Here is a 21,703-nt window from a genome sequence, read left to right on the forward strand (position 1 = left end):
TAGGTTCTGTACCTTATCCCCCCAAAAAAAATTATAAGGAGTGAGACATTGAAAACATACTATACAGTAGTATGTACTGTATGTCAAATGCCTGGATTGGTTGAATCTCTAGCACTAAAACGCCTAAAAGTCAAGGTATTGTCAATATTGGATTCAACCTATTTCCGTCTATAGTTTTGACATTAGTGTGATATCTTGTGAACTCCTGTTGTATGTTCCGTTCAAAGGTTTTCATTGAAATGCTGCTAAGCACAGTTTTACATCTTAATGCAATTTTTGTTTGATTATGTTGGAGGGATCATTGTTGATGGAACTGTGTCAAATTCTTAGTTAGAATGTACCGACCTGGTTTCACTGAAGTATAGGTAGCTCTGCGATGTAAAATGATTTAAATGCTTTGTCTCACGTGTCATGACTCTTCTGTAGGTGGTTTCTTGGTTTAGCATTGTATAATTCAAGAAGGAATGGAGTCAGACACCATGCATTATTGATCACATTTCTGCTAGATATAGTGTGAAATGTGTTTTACCTCAAAAGGAAGTAGGATGCATCGATACAACTCAAGCATAGGGTTGTACGGTGCTGTAGCGAGGAGGAATGTTCCCATTCTAGCTTAACCGTTTCCATCTCGTAGAATTTAAGTGTGGTGAGGAGGAGAAGAGCAGCAATCAATGCCTCTCTCTTGTGGTTGAATGTGCCTGACAATTGTGTGACTTTTCTTTGCTTTAGAGCCTTATAGTGGAAATTCAACAAGTGAAATAATTGTGATGTATCTTGGGAAGCAGAAGAAAATAAGTGGGTGTTTTTGTATTTGTAAAGATTTTGTCAGCAGTTAAGGTGGCTGCAGCGTGGGCTGAAGTATGGAGACACAGAGGGTTTAGGTGTAAAGAGCCCTGCTTGGGAGACCGTCTTAACACGCTGATTAAACACATCTAATTAGCTTTCTGTTCATCCTCAGTGCTTTCACTGACTCGATGACAAGTGCTTCTGTTTTCTACTATCCTTTGTACTTTTTTACTACATGGTGTATATTCTGCCTCTCATGTTGGTCTACCCACTGTAAATACGGCCTCCTTATGCAACACACAAACGCATGCACACACAGACTCCCAAACTGTTCACTCAAAAATAATCAATTAGATGAAAAAACACAGGAGAGTTGGTTAACCTTTCACCCCTGCTTGTGAACCCAGGACCATTATCATTCTGACTCACTGGTTCACTCTCTATAGCAAATCAATATGTTGGTTTTGCAGCAGCCCACGGGATCAAGCACAGGGAGCAAACAGGACTGGTCCTCTGCCAGTACAGAATTCAACCTCAGGCCTCGTATTGTAATGCAGCCTCTCCTGGAGAGAACGCAGGCTTTTTAAGCACCCTGAAGGTTATAATGGTTATTGGTGTTGACTTCCCAGATAGAGAAAGGCTGAGTAATGCTGATATTTGTTGCTGTGTGAGATTGTTCTGAAGTGTTCAGTGACTCACTGGAATTCAACTGCCTCAGAAAATATTTGCTATTTAGCCATGTATAGCCAAAGCATCAGGTCAAGAACATTATGCCGAAGCCCTGGGGTAACTTGGCAGGCTTCCTGCTGCAAGATGGTAATCTTGCAAATATGAGTAGAATCAGGATGAAATTATGAATATTTTCTGTAAATAAATGCGTGTTTTAGCAGTTTGGTAGATGCCTCGTAAATATTTCAGGAAGTGCCTCTGGCAAAGTATGATAATGACAGAATGAAAAATGAATGTATTATTGTTTTATATTTTGAAACAACTTCAGATGTCTAAACACAGTCTTAACAATTGATGAATAAATACACCAGCAATGATAAGAAAAATGTGCAACTTTTTTCATATGTGACTTTTTGGTTCTACTGCATTGTGTAGCTCAATTTGTTTTCTTTGTCATATCTTATTTGCAGGTAATGTTGTTTTCCTTGGTGCATATAGCCTGGAATGAGTCCATGTGGCCAATGAGGTGTATCTAATGGCTAATGTTTTTTTCATTTGGTTGAACATATGGAATCCACCATGTTATATTTCATGCTACTGTACATTTGACAACCAGTATTACACGTGGAGATGTTGATTACTGATGAAAGACTATTAGTGAATATGTAAACTGTATCCGTCCCCCATGTATTTGACAGAATGCACTCAAGCAGATAATTGTTTCATTCCATAGCTTTTAGGCATGCAAGACCTGACAAGCACTCTTAACTAAACAGACAGTATTCTATTCTAATGAAAACCTATCATATCCTGAATCAGTGACATCAACTAGACTCTGTCATTTTGATGAATTCACTTTCAAATTAACCTGACCAAATCCTCAGTATGCTGTATGTGCAACAAAACATTAATGACAAGTTGACAATGAGATCGCTTAGAGGTGGTTGTTGACTCTGCGTATAAATATTAATCCCTCATAAAATGTCCTCTTAACTATTAATTGTTAAGTGCAAATCTTAAGGATGTGTATTGGTCTGAATTTCTGAACCTTAACATGCCCTAGCCTCTTTCTTATTAGAGCATCTAATCTTGAACCAAAACGAAAGCCCATTTTTAAAACGGTTGCCTTTCCAGTTTGAGTCATCCTTCTTCCTGACTGAGAGGTGATGGGAGATTTTCTGGCCCCGAAGTTACACATAGATAGGGAATTTATCTGATCTGTGCAGTAACTCCCATCGCACTGGTCCCCACAGTTGAGTCCAACCCAAAGCTTTAAGGCCTCCAATACATGTGAGAGACTCTCCGCTCTAACAGATGGCAAAGAGAGATGAGATGGAGAGACACTTCGACACACACGATTCCTTAGGTGACAACGATTGAATGACAAAGTGTAAGGTTTTTTTTCTCAGGTGACGTGTGAAAATGTTTTCTTCTCATCTAATGCTGTCTTCTGTTATCACATAATCTTGGGATTCCTACTGAGTGCTACTGAGTATAATGGTAGATACCATCAGCATGCTCATGAAGCAAGAACAACACTCTATCTGGGAAGGCCCCAGTGCTGGCGCCAAAGGGAAATCCGTACAAAACAGCGCTGCGGGTGCTTGTTAAGCTATACACATCAACCCCATCCATTAATTCATAGCACTGGGGTTAAGGTGACACAGCAATCAACGACATGCACACCAATGATGCTGTCGCATCCCACTGTAATTTGATCTACCTGTTTTTCCTTTCAGGGAGGTTCCGTTCAGAACAGGAAATCAAAGCGATGCCTTGAGCTGGTGGCCAGCAATGACAACGAGTTCGGGTACCAGCTGGCCCTTCACAAATGCACGGGACAGAAATGGTCCATCACAAACACACTGCCTGGCAGTGCCCTATGATGGGCTCTTCTGAGAGAACACTGGAAATACTGTAGCACACTGGACTGGGTGGGGTGCTTATTCTGTTGCTCCTCTGGACTTTCTGTTGTGGATAAAGGAGAATGGTGTATGGTTAATGACAGGCATCGGAGGACCATGATGTCTTTTGTTCACCAGTTGACATCACATGATAAATGTTAAACATTTTCTTTCGCCTATGGATCAGCCATAGATGGTTGATATTGTGCATTATGAGATACTACAACGTTATGAAACATATTTTGTTAAGAGTGTAGTTGGTTTTCTGTTGACTTGAAGGTTGTACTGGGTTCTATATGTTCATTGTTGTACTTGGTAAATAACTGCTACTGTGTAGCAAGCATTAGGAAAAGTTCTCTGCTGTTTTCTTTTCTTCTAGTGTCTCAGGTTTGTAGGATAAGTTTATTATGCGATTAAGCTGTACAGTTTTGGGGAATTGCCAACATGTTGGAATATATATATATGGAAATAATATACTATTTTCTAAGTGTAAATATTCAAAATATTTATAATATGTCAGTAAAAGTACTGATGCTATATGAATGTGTTGCAGTGTTTTTTTTTCCCCAATGGTACAATGTTGAGTGTGCCCTTTCCATGTAAACAGCCACCAGCTGTTCCGTATGTGCGTCTGTCCCATGTGACACAAGGCAAATGTCATGTAATCAAAATGAATGTGTGTCTTTCCCCTTACGCTCATGCCTTTAAGGTTATAGCTCTCTCAACATACAGAAGTGAATCATTATGTTCACTTTTTTAATGGATGCGGATTACACATTCTATTAATGATCACATACAGATGTAGGATCTTTATGTGATCACTCTTTTGTTGTTGAGCAGCAGGAACTTGTAGTGTATTCGAGGTTTAAAAAGTATTCTACAGTGTCACATTTCCACTTTAAAATGTCAGACTTGATTTGCCCTAATGAAAAATTATCCACATAATAATTCACATTTCCTGTTGCTGCAGGATTATTTTCAAAATAATATCCTACGTCTGTATACTCTTTTATGGTTTTGTGCAATAATGTATCAAAAACATTTTGCGAGCGCACACACACACATACATACATACATACTATACACACAGGGAGAAAATTGGAGAAATTACATCTCGTCAGTTTCTCACAGTGATATCAGTAGAAGCAGACAGCAGTCTAGAATCAGGGCTTGTTTCTGTCGAAGCCTTTCTATTCTGACTGTTGTGTGTACCCGGGGAGGAGAGGAGTGGCACATTCGGTTTTCAACATGCCAGTCCTCATTAACATCCACATTCATGCCGGGCCAGGGGATGCGTGCCATTAAATATACATGTAAACCCACTTTCATCAGAGCTTCCTTCGCCAACAGATTTAAATCAGGAAAATATTTTTTTTGCGTTCTCAAATTCAAAATGGAATTGATTTTCCAAAGGTTGCGAACTGATATGCACAAACCTCATGTGGAAAACCATATTCATTAACTCAAATTTTGCCACAGTAGTTGTATTGCTCTAAATTCATAAAATAATGCAGAACCACATACAGTGAAATCTTCAAACAAATCTCACGTTCAGTGAGATATTCAAATCTTTGAATCTCAGCGTGACATTGAGTTATTTATGACACTGGAGCTCTTCTTGTTAACGCATACAGTAGGTGGCCTTTTTGCATAATGTTAATCGTGAATCTTTAAAACCTTTCAGATGAGCATAATGATGAGAGAGCACCTGCTTTGAAATGTCCTCTTTAGACTGACAGTAAAAGCATTAGCATTCACATACCGTGAGAAATGTAAGTGTGACTTATTATATGATGACAACATGGACCTGTTCAATCAATCCCAGTAACAGTGATTATAAGATACCTAAAAAAAGCATGTGCATCATATGAGAAATAGTATTACATTTTATATATATATATTTTTTTTTTACAGATATTATACAAACTTTACATAAAGATACTGATTTCATTCCTGGATATGTCACTGAGTAATGACCATCTTGCTTTGACAACTGAACATTTTTTCCAATATCTAAAATTTGGGTTTGATTCTAGGAATGGCATCGCTTCTTGTTTTTTGTTTTTTTTTCATCTGAAAACCAGAGCTTTCTGAGAAATCTAGAATTCCTAACCCAGTAAAGCAGTGGTGTCTGTGTGCGTGAGACGGTCCCATTACCCTTACCCACATTTATAATTCAGGTTTCTGCCTCTTGGGAGAAAGGCAATGGGAGAGCGCACCGCGATAATCATGCACACTTGCAGTTACGGCTGCCTCTGACACAGCCGCAATAAAAAAGAGTGAGAAGAGATATATTCTTGGCACAAAACAAGCCCACTGTGATCGGGGGAATCAGAAAAGGTTTGGGTAGCAAATGGAGGGAGTCGGCGCCTTGTCTGAATTGAGAATGAATAAATGTCCCACAGGACTCGCTGGAGGAGAGAGTATATCAGTTGTGGATCCTGCAGGTAAGATACAGGTGGCTAAGTGAAGCAGAAGAGCCACCGCAGGAGGGCCCAGGGGATACGAGAGACATATTGGAACTGGGGTTGGTGATGGGGAGCCAACTTTCAATTAAATCTTGCTCAAAGTAAAGTCATTTGTCATCTCTATATTGCATATATATTTCAAGCCTGCTGAGCTGTAAAAGAGACCGATTTATAGTCAAATAGCTTTACACTGGTTTAGTGTGAACCTACATCTAACACATAGGGGCGGCAGCATAGCCTAGTGGTTAGAGCATTGGACTAGTAACCGAAAGGTTGCGAGATCGAATCCCCGAGCTGACGGGGTGCAAATCTGTTCCGACCCTGAACAAGGCAAGACAAGGCAAGATAATATAGAATTTGTTCTTGCAAAGTAAAATGTCCCTGTTTAGTAATTTTCCGAATCTAAAGTGCATTTTATCCACACCGTCTCTGAGGATGTTTCATGTTGCCATTAATACTATCCTTGAATGCCTTGAGCTATGCACAGGAACTGACTGACAAACATATTGTGGTCTGTGTGTGGTACAAAGGGGACATGAGAAGAACATTTACGAGGTGTGCTGTGCACTGATGGATAGCTTTCCAAAGGTTCACATGTATTAAAAAGGCAACCACAATAGCATGCAATACCATCAGCTTTTTTTTAGGTTAGGCCCCTTGTACATCTCAGACCAAACTCAAACCATATCTGAAGTGAATTCAAGCCATGCAACTCATCCATAAACTACTCTGAAAGTATTTTTTTAGTCCTTTCCCATTTCCTCACTGTTTTCACAGTGCTCGTTTCGATTGGGCATCCACTAGTGCAACTTCAAAGCTCCTCCAAAGCAAATGTCAGATGGACTGTCTGTCAGTAGATCGATACATGTTATTGAAGCAGTCGGTGTTAACTTCTCTGCTCCAGATAGAGCAATGAAGCTGAATAGTACGGCTTTCTGTATTTGTCAAACTTCTGGATCATCACAGAGAGGCAGAAGGAGCCTTGATAAATCATAATGCTAATTTCCTGGGCCTCACTTTCTTGATGCTTATGGATTACAGCAGTATGCTGGATGACAGTGTACATTTACACAAGGCTCACACAGTATGTCTGTACACCTCAATTACTGCCTAAGAACATTTGGTTGTATGACGGCGCCTGCAGTGACGGATTGTGCCATTGCCCAATGGAATGGTGTTTGAATAAAGAGTTCCAATCCTCTAAATAAAGGTTGGCTCATCTTTTTATACCAGTGCGTATACATTTCTATATCAGCACTGTATACATTTCTATAGTTATTATACCAGCCCTCCAATTGCACCAAACCCTCCTGTGGACTGTTGTGAAATTACTTTTCTCTTGTATATAACTACACCCTCTGTTAAGCTCTGCGTGAATAAATCAAGCTGAAAATTACACAGGTATCTTGGCGTCATGAAGCAGACAGATTTGGAGCAAGTCTGCAAATGAATTCATCACATACTGAGAGGAGGGAGAACCGTTTGGAGAGTCAGCGTTTCTCTGTTCAGCATGAGCTCATCACTTGGAGAGACTATCCTGGGAGGCAATATAAAGAGTGAGTGGATCTTTATTGAAATAAATAGACATGCACACAGCTCAGAAAACCTCTCAACACAACCAAATATCAATTGCAATTAGTGTGTAGGAATATTTCATGCAAAATACCTTGAGATTTTGGTGCTGTACTGAATGTTTGATCTTAAAAAGTGCAATCAAATATGCTGATTTATATTCAAAATTAATCATAGATTGCCTGTTAGGCAAACAGCACCTTTCAAGTTGGAGTTCAATATTTCAATGGTGTTTACTTTGCAGGGATAAAGACCCATTTTATGACCACCTGGTGGTGAACTTCTCTCGGCGGTGCACACAATACAATAAGCCCTAATCCTCTGTATATTGCAGTAGGAAAACCATCAATACTTCTGAATGGCCTTGTGACTCAGCTTCATAAAATACATTGCTTATGGCATTGAAACTCATAATGTGCTTCCTGGCGATACATATTGGGTTTAGAGTCCTAGTTTGCACAATGATTTATAAATGTCTGAGTCATTTAGAATTTTCAGGGTTTTAATGTGAACCTCATCCTTGAAGTCTGCAAAAACAGAAGCACGACCAGAAGCTTTCTGTTCCCCTGCCGTTCCTAGTTTAGTTAATATACTTTTGATCAACATCTCAGCTCAACTTTGTTTTCCGTGCGCTTTACCGGTCTGTGTAATTAAATCATCTACATATGAGAGATGAACTTCTCCTTCATGGGCAAGGTTGATCTTTTATGTAGGCTACTGATCTTCCTCTAAAGTAAAAGTTCATGCAATGACAATATTTCTTTATTTATCTACGTCTCTGCCTTTGCATGATCAGTAATCTTCTCACTTGAGCTGTAATTCTTACAGTTAGAGACACTTTGACATGACCTAATTTATGAGCAGGTTAGCGTTTTTAGCGTTCATCATGAATCTTGTTTTGGAAGCAGTTCTGCAGAGTGGTCACTACAGCCACAATGTCATAAAATCTGATTTTAAACCGAACCCTAACCTTAACCACTCTACTAACCCTAATGCCTAACCCTAACCTTAAATTAGGAACAAAAGCACATTTTAGCAGCTGGCCCATCTGGCGGAAATCGCTCAGTTCTGCCTCCAGGACAAGACTCATGGATAGATGATAACTGAAAGCAATACACTGCAACTTTGAAGAAATCCATTAGTTTATACATTCAGAGTGCAGGGGAGGTCTAGCCCCCCATCAGAAGACTGACAGTTCTCAGTGGTGTTGGGGGGGGGAGGGGGGGGGGGCAGATAGGGGGACAGGTCAGCTCAATCACTGGGGTAGTGTTTTCATACAGCTGAGCTAAGGTTTGCTTTAATTGGAAAATGAACAGGGATATGTCAGGAATACATTTGTCAGCACATCCCCATGCTTGTGTCAAGTAGGGATCACATAACAGTGACATGGGGTGAATAGATACAAACAGAAGGCAACACTAAATGAGGCCTCTTACTAGGCTGGCCTTCTGAGGCTGACCAGACCAGGCGCCAAAAGATTTAAACAGAGGTTAGACACTTGGCCCACAATATAAATTGTCTGCCTTGTACTGTATGTGTGATATGATTTGATTTAGGTTTCATCTTGGACAGATATTGCAACCTGAGTAATCATGCTCACTCTGTACGCTAGACACAGGACCAAACCTCACCACAGCATTAATCACATTCATATTGTGGTTTGTATTCTCAAACAATATGAACATATCCACATAGACAGATGCCTCAGTAGGAGCCAGGAGGTGTGTGGTATGAGTAAGTGTCTACTGTATATGTGTATTTTCACATGTGATCACCCCAGGTTCTCTTTCATCCCTTCTCCTTACTTTCGATGATTGTCTGATGGCTGCGATCCAAAACACAATAGGGGAAACTGTGGCATGGAGGACGGAGCGTTACCTTTGTATTAATATGCTGATAGAACTGTGTGTGATAACAAGCTCCATGCCTCATAGATGCTGCAGTATTACCCTCTGCGGTGCAGGTTTTATCCTCCTCATCCCGCTAATGCAACCTGGCTGCAGAACTGATTAGGCTGCCTGCAGACAAACCTGCCCTCTGACACATTGTTTCAGATTAGCAGTTTCCCAGGGAGCAAATTGCCCACAAGCCTGGAGATGATAGCTTTTGATATGACAAAAAAGGGTTCAGGTCTTAAACTATTTGTTGCCCATTGTTACCCATAAATACAATTAGATTATAGAATATAATAGCTATTGAGATTGTCAGTGGGTGAGATTGTGTTTTATTACCTCCGCTAAACATACAGTATAGATTGGAAATGTACTGCTGCACTCAGGGTTAACAATGTAATTGTATTGATTATGAAAAGGATTTATGGTTTGATACTGTTAAAGAAACCAATAATTGCACTCTCTAAGGGATAAACATTCATTTACAGACATGCTGATCATATTAGTGTTGAGTTTGTTGGGTAGAAGAATAGAGTTAGAGTCTCTAGGTCAAAACCATACAAACACTAGGCATAGATTTATTATGCCTCTCACTCCTCCTTCCCCACTGAAACCATTTGACCTGAGTAGCATGAAACAAGAGGCATTCACATTGAGCAGCTGTGATGTTGTTTCCTTGGCCGGAACAAGGGATGCGACAGATGCTGAGATAGTTTGATATGCTAATGATATCTGTCAGGAGAAAACTGTAAGCAGAGGAGGGTGTTTGATACTGCACAACAGTGGGCAAGGTCACACACACACACACACACACACACACACGCCAATGTGCAAGTACAAAATATTGATCCATGCCAGCACTCTACCCAGAGAGACAAAGAATGTGTGAGACAGAAAGAATACGACGGGCGAGAACGAGAGAGAGAGAGAGAGAGAGAGAGAGAGAGAGAGAGAGAGGAGAAAATAAGAAGTCATTACTGTAATTAATTTGGGACGATGTGCTCATATCAGCGCTAAGACACAGTAATGGAAGCCCTTGAAGTTAGGACTGTGGAATGACCACACAAGGAGTGCCAGCCAGGGAAGGATGAAGTGCAAGGCCAAGTGCTGTGAGGTCATTCAGAGTGGTGCTCACAGTGACAGCCTGATGAAGTCAGACTATCAACTTTCTGAGTGCTCTAGCAGTATATCAAACATATTGATAATTGTGCCACGTATTGAGCTACACATTGTGCCCTTGCCACATCTCATGAGAGAGCTCATTTGGATGGGCCAGGATTATTTCCTTGCCTTTTTTAGTATTGTGAGATAGATATAGTGACAGGCATCACCAGCCTTGACAAACAAAGTGTGTGTGTGTGTGTGTGTGTGTGTGTGTGCATGTGCGAGCATGAAGTGGCTGTTTGAAGAGGCAGACAGACACGGTGGTCCCTCTGCGTCTGCCTCCTACACCGCCTGTCTGTCTACAGGAATGGAGCACCCAGAGAATTAGGCCACTGCCAGGGGGATGACAGCTCAGTGACACACCACTCCAACAGCATAACACCACATCTGAAAATGTCTTATTCTGTCAAACAATCTGTGTGTTGTACTTGAATGAACTCTAATATGCGATATATGGGCGTGACTTTTGGAATGTTTTGAGTTGAGTAATAATCAAGGTACTGTAACAGACACATCTCAGGGGTTTTATTTTTTTTAATTGGATTTTTTTATTTTTTATTTTTTTACCCCTTTTACTCCCCAATTTCATGGTATCCAATTGTTTAGTAGCTACTATCTTGTCTCATCGCTACAACTCCCGTACAGGCTCGGGAGAGACAAAGGTTGAAAGTCATGCGTCCTCCAATACACAACCCAACCAGCCACACTGCTTCTTAACACAGCGCCATCCAACCCGGAAGCCAGCCACACCAGTGTGTCGGAGGAAACACCATGCACCTGGCAACCTTGGTTAGCGCGCACTTCAACCAGCCCGCCACAGGAGTCGCTGGTGCGCGATGAGACAAGGATTTCCCTACCGGCCAGACCCTCCCTAACCCGGACGACGCGGCCAATTGTGTGTCGCCCCACGGACCTCCCGGTCGCGGCCGGTTACGACAGAGCCTGGGCGCAAACCCAGAATCTCTGGTGGCACAGCTGGCGCTGCAGTACAGCGCCCTTAACCACTGCGCCACTCGGGAGGCCTGGGGTTTTTAATTGAGTAGAGTTAGGTACATACACACAGGATAAAGTGCACAGAGTATCCTATATTAGGGTATTATTTTAACACTTTATTCATCCCTCTACTCTTCTTCAGTTTAACAGCATGAGCCTTGTCATTATATGCTTCCTTTTCAATTCACATTTGCTTAAAACATTAGTTCCCTACTGCAATGTATTGTTTTTTTTATTATCCAGGCGTCACTCAAAATACAATCTGAAACCATATATTTAATGACACGAGAAATGTCACTTATTTGTTGGCGAAAAAAGCCTAAGCCTCAGTAAATTGTTTCCTAGTGACTAACGCACTGAGCAAAATTAATTATACAGTGACTGCACAGAGCTCAGAGGAAAGTGAGAGACAAGCCACCCAGGGAATGAGTCTGCAAAACTTTCCAACCTTCTCCTCTGGAATCTCATTTGAATGTAACTTTAGAGCCCATCAGTCTCAATCTTGAGGAAACAAAATCAATAGAAACTGGGCAAAGCAAATTGAACCAGAGGAAAGAGGGGTGGTAAATTGTCTTAAAGCCTTGTTTCTCTTACATAGTACTTCACCAAACTGGATACATGTTTAAAGTGTTATAGATGTCTCTGACTGTGAGTAAGGTGCCCGAATCAGAGTGTGCAGATTTGTAATTGACTTCATTAGATAAGGAATTAGGTAACATCTCAAATGTTTTCCACATCGAATTGGGAATATGAATTTCAACATATCTACCCAGAAATTGCTTTATTCCATTTTTTATTTTAATGCATCCCTGAAATGTCAGCTGATGGCCACTAGACACAGGAGTTGGCCACTAGATTACTATTTTTACACATTTGCCATTACACAGTCTGTCTATTCTTCATTATAATTGGATTTAAGCTAGTGATGTCTATGTTACCCCAGCATTGTGAGATGGGGGAATATTGGGATCACTTTATTACTCAGGCAACAGGGGGGAGAAACATGTTAATGAAAATATAAACATGAGAGGAGAAATAGAATTAACCTAATATTCTCTCGCAAAAGTTTGTCATTTCCCGTTTTACTTCTGGGGGGAATTACCTTTGTGTTAAGGAAGGAAGCGAAGTCTCCTCCCTCGCAAACGGAAACTCTCGGCCAAACCCCCACTTCCGCTAATTTCATCCGTATTTATCATGGTCAAAATGGAAATGTTTGTTTTCAGGAATTTTTACAATATAGCCAATTTTGACTTGGCTGTGTGGCTGTGACATTGCCCAATCCTGATTCTCCAAATAATCAATGACGAAAACCCCAAACCAAGAACTCCTGCTTCTCGTAATAATATTTGAAATACAATGTAACTCTCTAACGCAGAAAACTGGTATCCAGTGTTTAGATGCACCAAGCAAGCTTGGCCTCCTGGGTGCCTGCTATGCTGGATAGCAATCCAGACATCAGTCAGGAAGTTAAAACTTCTTATGGCTGGGGGCAGTATTGAATAGCTTGGGTGAATAAGGTTCCTGCTACTCAGGCCCAGTTGCTAATATATGTATATTATTAGTAGATTTGGATAGAAAACACTCTGAAGTTTATAAAACTGTTTGAATGATGTCTGTACGTATAACAGAACTCATATAGCAGGCAAAAAATCCAACCAGGATGTGGGAAATCTGAGGTTTGTAGTTTTTCAACTCATTGCCTATCGAATATACAGTGTCTATGGGGTCATATTGCACTTCCTACGGCTTCTTTAGAGTCTTTAGAACCTTGTTTGATGCTTCTACTCTGAAGGAGGGGGGAATGGGAGCTGAATGAGTCAGTGGTCTGGCAGAGTGTCATGAGCTGGTCATGCGCGTTCACGTGAGAGTTAGCTTGCGTTCCATTGCATTTCTGAAGGCAAAGGAATTCTCCGGTTGGAACACCATTGAAAATGTATGATAAAAACATCCTAGATTGATTTTATACATCGTTTGACATGTTTCTACGAACTGTAATATGACTTTTCTTCTGAACTTTCGCCTGGACCTGCCTGTGCGTCATGTTTGGATTTGTGAACTGAATGCGCAAAAAAAAAGGAGATATTTGGACATAAATGATGGACTTTATCGAACAAATCAAACATTTATTGTGTAACTGGGATTCCTGGGATTGCATGCTGATGAAGATCATCAAAGGTAAGTGAATATTTATAAAGCTATTTCTGACTTCTGTTGACTCCAACATGGCGGATATCTGTATGGCTTGATTTCTTGTCTGAGCGCCGTACTCAGATTATTGCATGGTTTATGTTTTCAGTAAAGTTTTTTTGAAATCTAACACAGTGGTTGCATTAAGGAGAAGTATATCTCTAATTCTGTGCATAACTCTTGTATCTTATATTAAAGTTTATGATGACTGTTTCTGTAAATTGATGTGGCTCTCTGCAAAATCACTGCATGTTTTGGAAGCAAAACATTACTGAACGTAACTCGCAAATGTAAACTGAGATTTTGGGATAAAAATATGCACTTTATCGAACAAAACATACATGTATTGTGTAACATGAAGTCCTATGAGTGTCATCTGATGAAGATCATCAAAAGTTAGTGATTCATTTTATCTCTATTTCTGCTTTTTGTGACTCCTCTTTGGCTGGAAAAAATGGCTGTGTTTTTCTGTGACAAAGGTGCAGACCTAACATAATCATTTGGCATGCTTTCGCTGTAAAGCCTTTTTGAAATCGGACACTGTGGTGGGATTAACAACCGGTTTATCTTTAAAATGGTGTAAAATACTTCTGCTTGAGGAATTTGAATTATGAGATATCTGTTGTTTTGAATTTGGCGCCCTGCACTTTCACTGGCTGTTGTCATATCGATCCCTTTAACTTGTTATGGCTGCAATCCCGATATCGGGATAAGTGTCATCAACAACCGCTGAATAGCATAGCGCTACATACAATAAATATTACTATAAATATTTATATTCATGAAATCACAAGTGCAATATAGGAAAACACAGATTAGCCTTTTGTTAATCCACCTGTCGTGTCAGATTTTGAAATTATGCTTTACAGCGAAAGCAATCCAAGCATTTGTGTAAATTTATCGATCGCACGATAAACATTAAGTACACTTAGCATCAGGTAGCTCGGTCACGAAAATCAGAAAAGCAATCAAATTAATCGTTTACCTTTGATGATCTTCGGATGTTTTCACTCACGAGACTCCCAGTTACACAACAAATGTTCCTTTTGTTCCATAAAGATTATTTTTAGATCCAAAATACCTTTGTTTGTTTGTCGCGTTATGTTCAGATATCCACAGGAAAGAGCGGTCATGACAACGCAGACGAAAATTAGTTTCCATAATGTCCACAGAAACATGTCAAAAGTTTTTTATAATCAATCCTTAAAATATATAATCGATAATATATCAACCGCAAAAAAAAGGGAAAAGCAATACCTATCCAAATTCTGTTGCGCGAGCAAAACTCATGTGACCACTTGACGCGATGTTGTCGTTCTGGCTCATTTTTCTAAATAAAAGCCTGAAACTGTTGACATCTTGAGGAAGAGATAGGAAAATAAATCTGGTTCATATCCCTTTAAATTCAGCAGGGAGGCTATGGTACATGGAGTTTTCAAAATAGAAGCCACTTCCTGTTTTGATTTTCCTCAGGGTTTCGCCTGCAATATCAGTTCTGTTATAATCACAGACAATATTTTGACAGTTTTGGAAACTTTAGAGTATTTTCTATCCAATACTAATAATAATATGCATATATTAGCAACTGAGACTGAGGAGCTGGCCGTTTACAATGGGCACCTTTTCATCCAAGCTACTCAATACTGCCCCTGCAGCCATAAAAAGTTAACGGGATCTAAGCCATAAGAAGTTTTAAAGCTTGGTCGCAAATTGGTCTTCCAAATAGACAATGATGCCAAGCATACTTCCAAAGTTGTGGCAAAATGGTTTAAGGACAACAAAGTCAAGGCATTGGAGTGGCCATCACAATGCCCTGACCTCAATCCCATTGAATATTTGTGCGCTGAACTGAAAAAGTGTGTCCGAGCAAGGAGGCCTACAAACCTGACTCAGTTACACCAGCTCTGTCAGAGGGAATGGGACAAAATTCACCCAACTTTTTGTGGGAAGCTTGCCCAGAAATACAGTTCGTTATAGCTGTGGATCAGCCTATCGTAAACAATCTAATGTAATAAACATATGCATGCACTTGACTGCTAGTGCAGTTTTGCAAGGGACAAGGACAAGATTAGATGCTGCTATGGGACTGAAGGACAACTCGCCCCCAAAAGACAATCAGTCATCCGCGATATTCACACCTCCATGGCAGTCAGATAACGAGGGAGAGAAGCATGGCTGGGTAGAGTTCACATGAGGATGAAAGCTCTCTGACAGGACAGAGATAGTGGTCAATAGAGGGGTTGCAGTGATAACAGTAGGCATGTGGCCACAGGAGTGTTTTCTTCAACTTTTATAGTTGTTGTGAGGCTCAATACAATGCTGAATAGCAGCATCTTCTGAATGTCTCACTGTGATACAAATCATTTCTGTTCAATGACAAACAATATTGGTAACCAGGGGTGCAACTTTGGTTTTAGAAGTCGGGGGGGACATATCCTGTTGGAGGGATATATCTTGTCGGGGGTTCTGGTGGTCCTCCCTCAGAATGATTTAGGCATCTAAAGCTAATTTCCTGCATTTCTACACAATTTAATATGACCATTTTGGGGTTATTTTGGTGTTACTTTTTGTTGTAAATAACAATGTTTCTAAACACTTCTATCCTGAATGTCTCCTTTACCCAAATCCAGATAGCAGATGTTCTGAAAGAGCTGCAAAACCTGGACCCGTACAAATCAGCTGGGCTTGACAATCTGGACCCTCTATTTCTGAAACTATCCGCCGCCATTGTCGCAACCCCTATTACCAGCCTGTTCAACCTCTCTTTCATATCATCTGAGATCCCCAAGGATTGGAAAGCTGCCGCGGTCATCCCCTTCTTCAAAGGGGGAGACACCCTGGACCCAAACAGTTACAGACCTATATCCATCCTGCCCTGCCTATCTAAGGTCTTCGAAAGTCAAGTCAACAAACAGATCACTGACCATCTCGAATCCCACCGTACCTTCTCCGCTGTGCAATCTGGTTTCTGAGCCGGTCACGGGTGCACCTCAGCCACGCTCAAGGTACTAAACGATATCATAACCGCCATCGATTAAAGACTATTTTCTCTGTATATATCAATGATGCTCTTGCTGCGGGCGATTCCCTGATCCACCTCTACGCAGACGACACCATTCTGTATACTTCCGGCCCTTCCTTGGACACTGTGCTATCTAACCCCCAAACGAGCTTCAATGCAATACAACACTCCTTCCGTGGCCTCCAACTGCTCTTAAACGCTAGTAAAACCAAATGCATGCTTTTCAACCGTTCGCTGCTTGCATCCGCACGCCCGACTAGCATCACCACCCTGGATGGTTCCGACCTAGAATATGTGGACATCATAAGTACCTAGGTGTCTGGCTAGACTGTAAACTCTCCTTCCAGACTCATATCAAACATCTCCAATCTAAAATCAAATCTAGAGTTGGCTTTCTATTTCGCAACAAAGCCTCCTTCACTCACACCGCCAAACTTACCCTAGTAAAACTGACTATCCTACCGATCCTCGACTTCGGCGATGTCATCTACAAAAAAGCTTCCAATACTCTACTCAGTAAACTGGATGCAGTTTATCACAGTGCTGCAGCTTTACATAGTCCACCTTGGCCAGGTCGCAGTTGTAAATGAGAACTTGTTCTCAACTAGCCTACCTGGTTAAATACAAAAACAAAAAAAATGAATTGTGAATAATGATGAGTGAGTAAGTTATTTATTTAATACTTAACCTTTATTTAACTAGGCAAGTCAGTTTAGAACACATTCTTAATTACAATGACGGCCTAGGAACAGGGGGTTAACTGCCTTGTTCAGGGGCAGAATGACAGATGTTTACCTTGTCAGCTCTGGGATTCAATCTTGCAACCTTTCAGTTACTAGTCCAAAGCTCTAACCACTAGGCTACCCCACACTACAGCACCCCAACCCACCACACCCCACTCAGCTTTAGGATCTTAGTGAGTGAAACATTCATTATTGGTTTCAGGTGTGTTAGGCCAAGGCCAGAGTGACAACCAACAGTATGACAGACCCCCAGGGCCAGGACTGAGGAGCCCAGCAGCTAGGGATTGCCTAAATAGGTATCTCACCTGATGTGGGCATCATTAATAGCTTCTACCAGGTCTTCTTTACATTTTTATTTGACATGTTTTGTGTTATTGGGAAAAGTCTCTAGCAACCATTGATACAGTTTGGAAACTAAAGAGGTTTGTCAGACTGCCTTAAAATAGTTTCAATCTTTGAAGCTTCTGTATTCTCCCGTGTTTTCTGCACAGAGAGAATAAAGTGTTGCAGCTGCAAAAGCTCACCTCAGCGCCGTCACAGACTGGTCTTCCCTGGTTGCCTGACCCTGCTAAGACCCCTGTCACCATCTGATCCTGCTCAAATGAGGCATGTCAAAAATTACTTTGGTGTACATTTATACATTATATTATCTAGGAATAGAATCAATGGTTCAACAATTGAAATGACCATTATTCCCAGATTCCAGACTGTAGCCTACCCATCAACTCAAGATGGAACTTTGTATCCATTCACTGATTGTTATAATATACTGCAAAATTCTGCTCCATAGACTGGTCTTCACTGGCTGTCTGACCCGGCTGGGAAAACCTGTCATCATCTGATCCTGCTAAGACATGATGAGCATAGTGTTGTGTACTAACTGTGCACCATGACAGTGAAGCCTGTAGAGCTGTTTAGACTGTGTCAGTGTGAAAAGTAGGGAATTAGCTAGGGAAACTGACAGATCAATAACATTACATTGCTATACCGACCCCCCAAAAACTCACATTGCGCTGTCAAAAACCATCTGAATATCGGTCTTCAATCATTTGGCCGCTGGTTTTATCGTTTGATTCAGGTCGAGTGTTATTGAGGCATAAATAATAGCTGTTAGCCAACTTTTGGCTAGCTCTAATGGTATATCAACTGGCAAAAAAGAGCCAAGTAAATTTACTTCTGTTGAAATGGGACAAAACAAAGTCTACAAAACATTTCCATACACACAACAGCTGTTAGATACTCCTACCTGACAGATAGCTAGAAGCTGGAGCTGAACTGGCTGTGCTCGCTAGCTAGCTCGTTCATTCACTTCAGACAGAACTTCAGTCAAGAGGGATGAAACCCGACTGCTCTGCGGCGTCCGCATGGTCCTAAAGCACACCGATGCCGCTTTTTGTATCATAGTGCAATGATAAAACCGGGGGGTGACAAAAATATAATTTCAGAATGTGGGTGGGGGTCATGTCTCCCCCGTCCCCAGTGAAAGTTGCGCCCCTGTTGGCAAGAATTGTTTGTTTCACACTGCCTGCATGGTTGTTTTACCTTGTTTTACCTTATTACTTTGAAAAGCAAGAGATAAATAGACATTGTAGTTCAAGAATATCACCGGCCCCGCCTGACAGGAGCTGTAATCACAGTCTCAGAGTACAGAGACAACGGAACACCACACAGAGCGAGGGGTACTTGACAAAACCTTGTTTTACTTCCTCTGTTTAGAAAAGGTTGACACAGAACATTCAGCAGACCAATTGCCTTTGTGTTCTCAGTCTCATACTTTCTGTGTTAACACCACCTGTGATTTATTAGAATGTTTTTCTCACCAAGCGATGTTTGACTGGAACTTCAGCTCTCCTGTCTCGACAGTGAGTTATGGTACTAAAGGAAATAATTAAGCAAGCGCCTCTCCTCTACTTCTCATTCCCGGAAATTGGATCGGCACAGCCCAACCACAGTGAACATCAAAGGAGCCTTTTCCAGCAGGCAGGGAGTGGAACCGTCTCAGTATCTGAAGATGTGGGTTTGATTTGATTGCCAGAGCCTCCTCATCTCTTTGATTATCCATTACTCAAGCTGTGTTTGACCTTGATGACTCAACCAATTAATTATGACAGGAAATCATTTGACACGAAACTGTCATAGCCATAAAGGAATAGTATGGGGAGTAAACATTTCTGATGTATATTTCATTATAGCTCTACCTGAGATGAATTCCGTCAAACTGTCTTTTTTTTGTTTGTTTTTTTACCCCTTTTTCTCCCCAATTTCGTGGTATCCAATTGTTGTAGTAGCTACTTTCTTGTCTCATCGCTACAACTCCCGTATGGGCTCGGGAGAGACGAAGGTTGAAAGAAGCACTGCTTCTTAACACAGCACGCCTCCAACCCGGAAGCCAGCCGCACCAATGTGTCGGAGGCTAGCTACACCGTTCACCTGGCAACCTTGGTTAGCGCGCATCCCTACTGACCAAGCCCTCCCTAACCCGGACGACGCTAGGCCAATTGTGCGTCGCCCCACGCCCCACGTAACCGGTCGCGCCGGTTACGACAGAGCCTGGGCACGAACCCAGGGACTCTGCAGTACAGCGCCCTTAACCACTGCGCCACCCGGGAGGCACCTGAAAGTAGTCTTACCAGACTTTCCCTTGATTGAGTTTTTATGTTTTTGTAACTTCTTGAATCATCAGGAAGTTACAGTCGTTGTTTGGTATTGTGGGGTAGAAAAATGTGAATTTGACTTCACTTTTATGATGTGAGGCAGGTCAGGTTGCCTGTAGTGATGTAGTGATGTGCTGAATTAGAGAGAGAGATGGTTGAAAGGAATGGAGGAATTAACAAGAAAGCATCAAATCATTTATTTGTATATCTCTTTATTATCCAGAAAGGTGAGAGTAGGGTCAAACAGTGTTCTTTTTCTATTAATTCATTACTGAGATTAGATATGAAATGTCAATTTAATTAACTCAAGTTTATTACTGAAGATGTGTTTACTTTACAGTCATTAAACGGCAGAGGACATCAGGTTTAACCGAAAGAGCTTATGGGTATGCTCGTCATCGGCAAGGACTAGAGAGTCTTTTAGGATAAAAAGGAAAAGAAATCGAGCTAAATTGCTTAGTTTTCCTCTGAGTATTTGGCAAACATTGCTATCTGAGGTGGTGCCTTTACAGCAAGGTCGGAGGGTCCTCCTGCCTACTAATTCAAACTCTGATCTTTGAGACGAGAAGGGGATCAAAATAGACTAATTAGGAAATGTAATACATTATTAGAAAGTTTATGTTTTGAGAGACAGAGAGACAGTTCTGCTTGCCAAGTCTTTGAGATGCTGTGTGAATTCATGCAGAAGAGAGATTGGGAAACAACGTAGTCTTAGTGCTTACTGATTCTGGATAATTACGATGAATAAACTTCAGCTCATTCAGATAACCTTGATAAACATGCGTGCCCAACATTGTCAATCTCTGTGTGTCATGATCAATACTGAATATATATAACTATTTAAAGCTGGGATCCACAAAAGGGGAAACAGTGGCACTGGTCGCTTCAGGGGCACTTGTTATTGTTTTTGTTATGTTGACTAAACAGAGGTGAGGAGCATCCTAATGGAAGTGAACAGCATGTTTTAAAAACTCTGTACATATTCCGCTGTTCTAGATGTCTGAGATGGAAGAAAATGTGTTTGTTGTTTACAATAACTTCTTTATTGTTGTAATATCCCAAACAGACATGGCAGTTTCACAATTAAGGATTCCAGCATTAACTCTGGCTCAGTGAATTGAAACGGCACAGTGTGAGAAAATATCTTTTTTAAGAAAATGATTGAATGATTATGGAATCAATCTAATTGTACCCTTTTTGAGATGTATTAGGTAGTAGTCAATTACTGGGCAGGGCAACCGACCTATGAAAGTGGTCTTGGGTAATGGTAGGGGAATAGTTACATGCTGATTTGTCAAATTACTCAAAATGAAATGCAAGCTATTTCAATTCAGAGTATATTCTGGTATCAGCAGTATTGAGGATTCTTATATGTACAGTGTGGTAGATTAATATTCTGTAATTGGGGGAAGCGACCATGGAGGATGAGACCATCAACTCAGAAGTGAGAGAGAGAAAGGGAGGAAAAGTGAAAGAGAGCAATGAACAAAAGCCTTTCTTGGCCTGAAATCTCATCGCTGTTGGAAAATTTCTGTCCCCATCAAGATTAGTTCAGCCTGAGTGGTTTAGTCCCTTACTGAAATAGAGTGCCTTCAGAAAGTGTTCACAAACTTGGACTTTTTCCACATTTTGTTGTGTTACGGCCTGAA

The 21,703-nt window shown here is 41.0% G+C and overlaps 1 protein-coding gene across 1 annotated transcript in view; it reads left to right on the forward strand.

Annotated features, from left to right (window-relative positions):
* The window catches only part of LOC110526373 (polypeptide N-acetylgalactosaminyltransferase 18), a 90,100-nt gene extending 86,204 nt beyond the window's left edge, over nucleotides 1-3,896 (forward strand). Inside the window, exon 11 of the mRNA XM_021607289.3 lies at nucleotides 3,195-3,896. Within this exon, the coding sequence (XP_021462964.2) occupies nucleotides 3,195-3,341 (147 nt within the window). The 3' untranslated portion in view covers nucleotides 3,342-3,896. The remainder of the gene's footprint in view (nucleotides 1-3,194) is intronic.
* Nucleotides 3,897-21,703: the final 17,807 nt, after the last annotated feature.

The sequence above is a fragment of the Oncorhynchus mykiss genome, chromosome 6 (assembly GCF_057628025.1).
Source record: "Oncorhynchus mykiss isolate SJ-2025 chromosome 6, ASM5762802v1, whole genome shotgun sequence".
In the NCBI taxonomy this organism is placed as follows: domain Eukaryota; kingdom Metazoa; phylum Chordata; class Actinopteri; order Salmoniformes; family Salmonidae; genus Oncorhynchus; species Oncorhynchus mykiss.